The sequence below is a fragment of the Zingiber officinale genome, chromosome 2B (assembly GCF_018446385.1).
Source record: "Zingiber officinale cultivar Zhangliang chromosome 2B, Zo_v1.1, whole genome shotgun sequence".
NCBI lineage: Eukaryota > Viridiplantae > Streptophyta > Magnoliopsida > Zingiberales > Zingiberaceae > Zingiber > Zingiber officinale.
Window position 1 is genome coordinate 86,487,442 of NC_055989.1, and position 10,168 is coordinate 86,497,609.

At 41.8% G+C, this 10,168-nt stretch overlaps 2 protein-coding genes across 2 annotated transcripts; one reads left to right on the top strand and one right to left on the bottom strand.

Annotated features, from left to right (window-relative positions):
• The first annotated feature begins 1,545 nt into the window (after positions 1-1,545).
• Positions 1,546-2,480, top strand: LOC122046184 (NDR1/HIN1-like protein 10). Its single transcript, XM_042606748.1, has one exon. It carries the CDS (start codon positions 1,748-1,750, stop codon positions 2,381-2,383), a length of 636 nt encoding a protein of 211 aa, XP_042462682.1. The 5' UTR covers positions 1,546-1,747; the 3' UTR covers positions 2,384-2,480.
• Positions 2,447-9,501, bottom strand: LOC122046183 (PHD finger protein ALFIN-LIKE 3-like). Its single transcript, XM_042606747.1, has 5 exons — positions 9,162-9,501; positions 8,950-8,982; positions 7,467-7,695; positions 3,264-3,387; positions 2,447-3,023 (listed from the first exon to the last, which is right to left on the bottom strand). Exons 1-5 carry the CDS (start codon positions 9,262-9,264, stop codon positions 2,757-2,759), a joined length of 756 nt encoding a protein of 251 aa, XP_042462681.1. The 5' UTR covers positions 9,265-9,501; the 3' UTR covers positions 2,447-2,756.
• Between the last annotated feature and the right edge of the window lie 667 nt (positions 9,502-10,168).

Below are 10,168 nucleotides of genomic sequence, written 5' to 3' on the forward strand. Positions count from 1 at the left end.
GACATCGGTGGGCAGACCGAGATATGACAACGACATGTAGGCCAGGAGATAATAGCGCCACGCAGGCTGAGCTATGACAACAATACAAAGGTCAGGATAATAATAGGTCGAGCGTCGGACAGTAACGACACGAAGGCCGAAACACTACAACAACATAAAGCTGGAACAGGGACGGGATCGACACGTGGACTGCCAACACATGGGTTATCGACATGTAGCGACCGCCGATAAGGGGGGCTGCGGCGTATGGAGAAGAGGAGGCGGCGGCTGCCTGCACCCTTGACGATGATGGCTGGAGGCGACTGTGAAGGAGAGAGGGGGAGGAGACTGTCGGTATTGTGTGACGTGAGTGGTGTGATGAGGAAAGAAAGAGACGGCGGTGGCGTTCCTTAGCGACGGCAATGGGAAGAGAATAGTGAGCGGAGGTGGCGTTGTCCACGAGGAGAGAGGAAGCACGGATCAGAGGTAGCTCCGACAGGATAGGAAGCAGTGAGGTGACTGAGGCATCGTTGGCTGTGTTGGCGGCGGCTCCGACGGATAAGGCTGTGGGGAGAGAGGAAGAGGAGAGGTAGAGCAGAGGAGGGAGGCAGTGGCCCACTGGTGCCGAGGGAGAAGGCGAAGATGGCAGCACCTCTGTCCTTGGTCGCGATACTAGGTAGCCAAGAGGAAATGGCGGCGGCGTTCGCGACGAGGGCCGCATGGGTGAGGAGAAGGGGCAACCGGAGACGTCTGCCGGTGAGAGGAGAGGGAGAGAGGAGGGGGTGGCTCGTTGACGACGATGGAGGATGCGACGAAGGCGGCTAAAGCGTGCTTGGCTTCGTTGGCGGCGGAAGAAATCCGAAAAACCCCCTTGTAAACAATGCCTCCTCTTCCTCTTATGTCCTAAACAGTGATTTAACTAAAATATCCCTCTTCCTCCTCTTAATTCCTCCTATACCCTTACCTTAGACTATATCTGTATCATAAAACATCAAATAGAAAATTAGAATGCGTTTTAATTTTGACTATTTACAAAATTAGAGATGTCATTTTAATTTTGTCCCAAAAAATAGTCTATACTCCTATCAAAGATAACCAATTTTTTTATTCTTTAACTTTTTATATGTATAATTCGTTAAAGATAACATTAGATATGATTCGGGTCAAATTTTATATCCTGTGTATCTATATCTATTAGGTATCATATATCTATTCTCATATCCATATTCATATCCACTAGATAATAAGATATCTTATATAGTAATATTATTTTTTTATCTAATTATTATTATTCAACAAAAGTATATTAAAATTAAACTCATATTAAAAAATATAATTAAAAATAAATTAATAATCTATGTAGTATATTCCTAACATAATAAAAATAAATCTATGTAGCATATTCCTAACATAATAAAAATAATTAATGAATTTTTAGAAGAAAAAAATTTATTTAATATACAATATTTAATCAGATATTCAGATTGATAGTCAGTTATTACTGATTAAATATCAAACCCCTCGGTTTTCTCTCTCCTCTTTTCCTGTTCAAAAGCAGATGTAATTGTCAACCATTTTGACTAGATTCTTCTAGATAAGGGGAATTCTCTGTAGTTCTTCTTCTCATCGATCATCTCCCTCTCTTCGTCTATCTTTTTTCTCTATTTTCCTTCCTTCTCTGATATCTCCTTTCTTTTCCCCTTCCCTCTCAATTTTGATCCACTAAAAGTATTTAAATACTGTATTTAATTGCTTAATTCCACGTGCCATGGAGCAGCTGCGAGCGCCGGAGCCGGCGAATCTCCCCGGCGGCTACTATGGCCCTCCCGTCCTGCCCACCTCCACTCCACCCCGCCGCCGCCGCCCGTGTTCCTGCTGCCTCCTCTCCACCGCCATCAGGATCTTCGTCGCCGTCTGCGCCGCCACCGTCGTCACCCTCATCATCCTCTGGCTCGTCTTCCGCCCTCACCGCGTCCGCGTCGCCGCCAGCGCCGCCCTCACCCGCTCCAACCTCACAACCTCCCCCTACGACCTCGCCGCCGTCTTCTCGATCCGCAACCCCAACCGCAGGATCGGCGTGCACTACGACTGGCTGGAGGCCCGGGCGTACCTCGGAGACCAGCTCCGGCGGGCGGCGCTGCCTACGTTCTACCAAGGCCACAAGAACACCACCGTTTTAGGCCCCGTCTTCTTCGCTGGAGTCTCGGCCGTCGGCGACAACAGGGACAGGTGGCTCGACGTCGAACTGTGGCTGCGGGGCCGCGTCCGGTACAAATTCGGCTCGCTGGCAACCACCAGACGGTACAACCTGCGCGCCAAGTGCAACCTGAATCTACCATTGATCACCAGAAACAGCACCAACACAGCCTCTCAGAGCACCGGCTGCCATGTCTATAGAAACTGATCACAATCATCATCAAATAGTTCAATTCCAGTAATTAATTGACCTTTTTTCCTTCTCAACATGTTCATAAGAATGCTAATCAACTTGATTACAACAAGATCTTCAATCTAACTGAGCAGTAGGAGAATTAATACAATAAAACGCAGTCTTAGCATTATAGCAGATCTTCAGGATCTACAAACATGCTAGCAGAATTTGTAGAGTGTCGACTCCCTTCACAAGATTCAATTTGCACCTAAAGCGACGATAGTACTAAAGTAAGTAAAATCTGCGAGCTAAAGGTGCAGATTGACAGTAACATTTCTATGATTAGAGTAGCTATAGACATCGAGCGCAGATCGAAGGAACATCCAGATATTGAGCACGGCATCTATTAGGATGGGCGCGACTTTTTGCTGGTGCACGTCGGGCACTTGTACTGCTTGATGTGCTCTGCTTTAGCTGGTGTGATTTTCACACACTTGCCGTGGAACCATGTCTCACAGATATCGCAGCAGATCCAGAATTCATCGGATGCATAATTGTCCCCACAGGCCCCACAGAGGGTGTCTCCGTGTTCATCGTCTTCTTCCTCGTTCAGCTCATCGTCCTCTTCCTTTGGTTGCACCTTCTGCAACTTCGCCTGAGATTCTGATAAACGCTGCACCAGTAGTACACGGACAAACAAGTCTAATATGATTGTGGAAACAAAGGAAACTCGAAGTTCGTATACATATCTAAAAGTAAATTAACTTTGTAGGATATTCATGATGTTTCTATAAGAAGGCCACATATTTTCAACGACATATGGAGTTAATAATGCATCCAAGATGAGAAAACAGTTCTATGCTAAAACAAGAAACTCTGATTAGCAAAGAGAGGTGTGGTTCAGTGAGCTAACCATGCCAGAGTTCAACTTGGATTTGCTATTGCTATGGTTTGTTTCAGTTGACCTGACCTTGTTCCTGCTACTCACAATTTCATATACGGAGGGAAGATCGTTGATCATACCAAAGAGGCGCTTCCTGTATTCAAAATCACCACAAATTTAGTTCAAACTATGAAGTAGTTCGTATCATGGAACAAGGTAAACAAGTATCTAATCCAGACTACAAAGTTTAGGTTAATGATGGAATACATATTATTTGGTTATACATAAAGCTGAATCACATATAAGATTCACGTAGAAACATTTGCAGACATCATGGACTTCCTTGTGCTTTGAAATACTCACAAGTTAGATAATGGCTGACTAGAAAAATGAAAACAAACACTTGGTAGTGGATTCTTCCTTGTAATTCATGCGCCAAAACAACTAGAATGCAGTTAATCTAGTCAACAAGCCAATCTCTCAAGCGAGTGAAGTGATCCATGGGTAAACATATTGAGTGGGCCGTAAGGTTACTATCTGATACAGTGAGGAAGAGGTCCACCGACCGGGCGCAGTGGGCCAAACAGGCCCCAAGGCCGGTCGGACATGGCTGTCCGGACGGCTATTTGTGAAGAACCTACAACTGCGGTGAAGAGACAAGCCGTAAATCCCCGGGCCATCGTCCTGACCAGACTCCATGGCTGATCAAAGGAAAGGCAACCCTTCAACAACAGAAAAGCCAAGTGAAGGAAGACATCTCTGTTCAGCACAACCGAGCAGGAATGTCCTGGCCAAACGGCATTCGGTCGGCCCATAGGGGGACCCACTTACATATTTCATCATACCCTTTTGGAGGTTTGTGCCCCTGATAACAGAGCATATCTAGCAGACAAATCTTACTTTAGAAGCTTCCGGCCTGTCACATCACAGATTTGTATACTCGCTTAAGGAAAGGTGTTAAGGACATTTTTTGACTTATCTTTTTCTAGAATGCTTGGGAAAATGTGTGTACACTTTGAGATGCGTGCACAGACAGTGACATTATAAAAGGAGAGTCCTATCCACAGGCGGAGATATGTGTTACTTTGCTATTTAACACGCTCACTGCTACAACTTCTCTACTATTCTTCACTGTATCGAGGACTGACTTGAGCGTCAGAGGGCCAACGCTGGGAACCCTTTCCCGGCCCGGCACTAACACTCTTTGTCTTGCAGGACCATGTGAAGTCTTCGCCTAGTCCACCACAGAGACACATCCCCAGCCAACCATCTTCTCCGCTTTCGGACAGGATCACTATCTTTCGCTGATAAAGCGACAAGGTAACTTGTCCACAGCAACCTTCCAAATGCAAGCGCAAAAGCCTCCAAAGATCCTCTGTGGTGAGTTGGAAAAAGCAAGTAGAGAAGGTTTGTGTGGGATGAAACATAGGGAGAGCAAGATGCACTTGGTTAGAAGCAAGAAAATGCAAGAGGATGTGAACTTGAGGAACACAACAAGACACTGCTGAGCATATTGTGCTACAAGATCAGATCGACACCTGGAAACCTATGGGTGGAAGTGCTAAGAGGGAAGTATGGAGGCAGGAATAATTGATAACTTTGAGAGATCAAGGGCCGCCTCAAGTCTATGTGTTCAACATGGAATGAAACTGGGCAGGGCTTTATCTGGAAATTCAATGGACATAAAACTCGCTTCTGGTGTGATAGCTGAGCCAAGATAGGAGGCTAGCAGAGCAACTGATAGGGAAGCCACAAGGCGATTGATGTAGTTCCAAGGTGGCAGACATGGCTTTGGAGAACGGCAGCTGGCACTGAAATTTTATTCAAGAAGTATTGCCTTTCCCAGTGCTAATGAGGTTGGCAGGAGTACCAGCCCAAGCGCGCCAGGGAACAACAATGTCTTCAAAAACACTCAAGTAATGGATCATACTCAGTCAAGACTGCATACAAATGGCTAAAGAGAAAGATGGATGACATGCTGTGTCCAGAAAGGGATCTGTAAAAACTGGTGTTGAGATGCCCAGGTCCTCAGCACTTAAGAACTTTCTTATGAAAGACCGTCAATGGCGGGTTGATAACGAATATAGAGAGATGTTGATGCTATATCTCCTGACAAGGTTTGCGCTGATGAGAGGACGAAGATGTCCTCCATGTTTTAAGGGACTGCATACATTCAAAACTTGTCTGGGAACAGCTGCTGAATAGAAATTCTTCGGGCAGGACCATAGATGGTGGTTGGAAGGGACCATATGCAGGCATGAGCAGGGGAAAAGTCGATAGACAATGGAGACTGATGTTCTTGATCACCTGTTGGAAGCTGCAGAGCAGGAGAAGCAAGTGGATCTTTGACTCAATTTTCCAGAGGCCAATGAGTTCATCCAGATCTTGGTGAAATTCTACAAGAGGAAAGGCATTCCAAGGTGCTAATGGATTCTGCAACAAACAAAGGTGAGGGGTGGAGTATGAATATACATTGAAGACAGTGCAGCACTGAAGCTCCACCCCCATGGTAGTGTTGGAGTCGGTGGTACAAGTAGAGGGACGACAATTTGGTGCGTGCATATGAATGTGAGCAATACCTCGGTTATTTTGGAAGCAGAAACTATCCAACATTCAATAAGATCTAGAGATTGCCCAGTCCAAGGGTGTGAGATCAATTATTGTCCAGGCGGAAAACAAAGAGACATTGAGATGCCTCAAGGGATAGGTAGGTACCATACCTAGGCATGAATTGGTAATATCAGAGGCATCAGAGTTCGCTGCAGAGAGACTAGAAGGTTGGGGGGGCAAAGATTGATCCAAACATAACGGATGGCCTTGCGGAGTCACATTGAGGTTGAATTAAGAAGATGGTGATCACCACTATTCAAGATTTTGTCCTCCAGTGTAACTAGAGTAGAGAGACTAACGAACACTGGTTTGGGCAACTGAATAAAGAGGATCAGTACCTCCTCCCTCTGTCCAAGAAATAAAATAAAAAAAGAAAGGTAAAGGAATTACATCAACAGGATCATTTCATATGAAATACAATGTTTACCGCTAGTCACACCCTTTTCTGGGCTTGTGCAAAATTGGTCAAAACACTGCCAGCAGGTGTCATTAAAAACCAAAATCTACCTTCCTTGTCAGTGCTTTTCAAATCCATTCTTAATTGGGTAAATCAAGCAACATGCAAGGCTGAAAGAAGTGCCCAAAAAACTCGCATTTGAACCACTGGGTAGACCTAAAAATTTCATACACAAACATTTAAATGAAATTTGGATCTAGGCAAACACTGAAAAAGAACTCAGTTTCAGGTTCTACCAGGGGTTATAGCCTTTAGGATGTCGAGTGACTAGAGTATGGGCACCATGCATATTATAGCAATAAGTTCTATTTCTTTCGAGAAAGGGACTGTCCCTTATTAAGGCCCTACTAGGAAGGTAAGTGTCCTAATAATCATTCAAGTAGAAGTTTGGCCTAGTAATCTGAACATATGAAATTTCATCAATCTCCCCTCAATTATACAAGATTTCAGAGAGGCTTGGTGGCCAGAGAAATCACTCGGGAACAGGATTTGCTGATCCCAATCCAACTCAGTTGATCCATATCAGGATCAGCTGAGTTTGCTAGCCATGATTTGAATTGCCGTTAAGTATAACCAGTCAATAAGAAATACACAGAAGATATTCTAGCAGTGAAAAAAAATCAAGTTAACAAACTAATACATAAAATCCAAACAAAGCAAAACCATCGTCAGTAAAGACCAGTATAATATTACATACCACACAAAAGGAAGGAAATTGCACCATGTATAGATACTGAGTGGAGATAATAATAAAGAAGTCCATAATTAGTATTCAGAACTGAAGCAGAACCAACATTATCACCACAAGAACTAGAGATCATTTTCGTAGCTCATATAAGCATCAATGTCACAAGCCAGGTATATAGGATTAAAAGTACTGACTTACACAGAAAGATTGTTTGTTTAAAAAGAAAGGTTAACATTCAGAACTGGATTAAATGAAATTTATTCAGCTTGAGAACTAAAGAAGTCATCTCTGTAGCTCATAGAAACCAACGTCAGAAACCAGACATCTACGAGTGAAGGTGCTGACTCACATCAGTAAAACTCAATGAAATTAATTATGCCACAAAAGAAAGCTCACAGCAACAATAGATTTACTAGTTATTCAAGCCAATTAAGAAAACACAGTTAGAAAGTTCTACTCAAAAGCATAAAATAATCACCTTTGTATTTTATCAAATCCAAATCTAGCACCAAAGTAGAAAGCAACAGCAAGTAGCCAAGCATCACTGTGAACAGCAACCAAAGATAGCCAATCCTTTTCTTGCATTCCATCCCTAGCAAAGTTAATTCCTAAAGCAGGTTCAGGAAGTTCTGGAGGCACCTCTTCTGCAGGTAAATTAACTTCCCAGTGTTCATTGGGAAATCCATAGAGACATAAATTTTCTTTCTCTGCACACGAGATAAAATTGTTAATGAGTACAAGGTAACAATTTATTCAATCGTTATGAGATAAGAATATATGAATAGCAAAATAAAAACTTAATGAGGAACAGATGTTCCACTCAAAAGTATTTGTGGTATTTTGACAATAATTAGGAACAACAACAGCAAAATTATAGAGACTTGTTTGAATAACAAAGCAATTGTCATGGCAAACAAAAAAACATAGAGAGGAATAGTGTACTATAAAAAAAGTGTATTTTCAAATCAACAAGATCAGAAGGAGATTATAGAATCTCCACTTAAAGGTCCAGAAGAATGCATTCACAGTCAGTATTATGAATCTGCACATGTTCAGACAAAAGTTAGCATATGCTGAATCATTGTAGTAGCAATAATGACAAAACAAAAAACATGGAGCAGTTTGGAAATACTTTTTTTCTTTTTCTTCTTTTTTTTCCCCCTTTTTCACATGCCAATTTTTTTTGCATTGCTTATGCAAACCTAAACCAATTCTAAGGAGACCAAGATCATTTATTCTATTTTTTAGCAATGGTTGTAAAATCTGGTCAGAACTTCAACCCCATTAACTTTTATTGATCTTGTATGTCTCCACTAGCCTTTATATCAATCAGGCAAAAGAAGAGTGCCCAGACCTAATTTGCCGTACATCCACCCAGCATCCACTCGACAGTCACACAATGGGCAAAGAAAAAGGTAGAAAAGACTTGCTCCAAAGGGAATGGACAAACACCCTGGCTTTGCCCTCAACTATAACAAGAGAACATTATTCTCTTATAAAGAACTCAAGGCTACATTTACTTGAATGGGCTGATAATATGAGGATGGACTAATCAGGGTATATTTACATAAAAAGGATGGATGAAGTTTAAGCTACCTAGCTTATTGTTTACTTGGATGGATGGATATATACCAGTTTGTTCAAGTATCAATCCTACGATGTTTCTTAGGGACGAGGTTATGAATCACTTATTTCTTCTATTTTATTTGTTTACTTTTGACTTTTTAATACTATAATAATTCTTTCCTCTTGAAAAAGGAAAATTCCTCCATTACAAACTTTTTGAAGTGAAGGTAAGTATATTTGGCAGCAGGAAGCATCCTACAGATTAGTCAACGAGGGCAAATGTGAAACCTACATACACGGAGAACTTAACAACAAAAATTTAGTACTGCGAGTTCCAGCACTAGCAAGCCACACATAGAGAACCAATTGAGAAAAAGGGTAGAGCAGATCCTCACCGGGGTCACACTGCTGGTAAAAATCCTCGACGTCTACAACAAAAGGAAAAACCGTCAACAACTCAATTCTCAACGGCAGAGGCAATAATAATCAAGTAATAATAAATCGAAGAGCTTTAGTATACTAAAGATGAAAATAGCAATAAAAAAAATCTTTTTCTGGGTAGACAAGAAAAAAGGTCAAATTTTGAGAAGGGGAACGAGATGCCGACCGGTGGTGAGGGCCTTGATCATAGCAGCTCGCCGGCCCTTGAAGTCGCGGAAAACCTCCTCCACCGTCCGCGGGTTGTACTGCGCCGCCGATCCACCGTCCATTGCCTCCCCAGAAGCGAGCGAGCGAGAACGAGGAATCCGGGAGTTACGATACAAACATATAAAATTAGATTGGGGTGAGCTTCACACGGATCGAGCGAGAAGTGAAGTGAAACGGGAAAAATAATATAAGAAAAGGGGGAGGCCCCTTTTTTTATTTGGGGAAGGAAAGCAGATCCGTAGATCCAATTGGGGGCTAGGGCAAAATTCTGAACGCCGGTCAAAAGATGGCCGATTGGAAATTGGAATGTTAACATTAGGAAACTTTCAAATACTTTAAAAGTTATTACGGAATTATATATATATATATATATATATATATATATATATATATATATATAAACATTCGATGAGTGTTAAAATTTTTTTAAAATTTTCACATCCTTTCTAAATAATAAACCTTAAATTCTAAAAAAATGACGCACCTGTCAGCCCACATGGCAAGTAGGTCCTCCCCTCAGTGCTCACGCATAGTCGAACACAACAATAAAAATAACAATAATCAAGTCTTATCTTACTAAGTAGGATCGATTACATGGATCCTTTTAAACCATTAAATTTTATCTCCTACTATATCATCATCTATACTTAAATAAATTTATCTTATTTTTATTGTTACTAACCAAGTCTTTTTTATCTTCCTCTTCCTCATTTGATATGCATGTTTATCGTAGTTTCATATCACTTAACTGTAGCATTTATTGGTCATCTAAGTACATGCTCGTACCATCTTAAACGTATCTATCAGAGTTTTCCCTCAATAGATGCAACTCTGACTTTCTCTCTAATACTCTCATTTCTTATTCTATCCATTCTCGTATGTCCACATATCCACCTTAACGTCCTCATCTCTGCAACTCTCATCTTCTGCTCATGTGCTCAAATCATAGCACAACATTCAACTTCA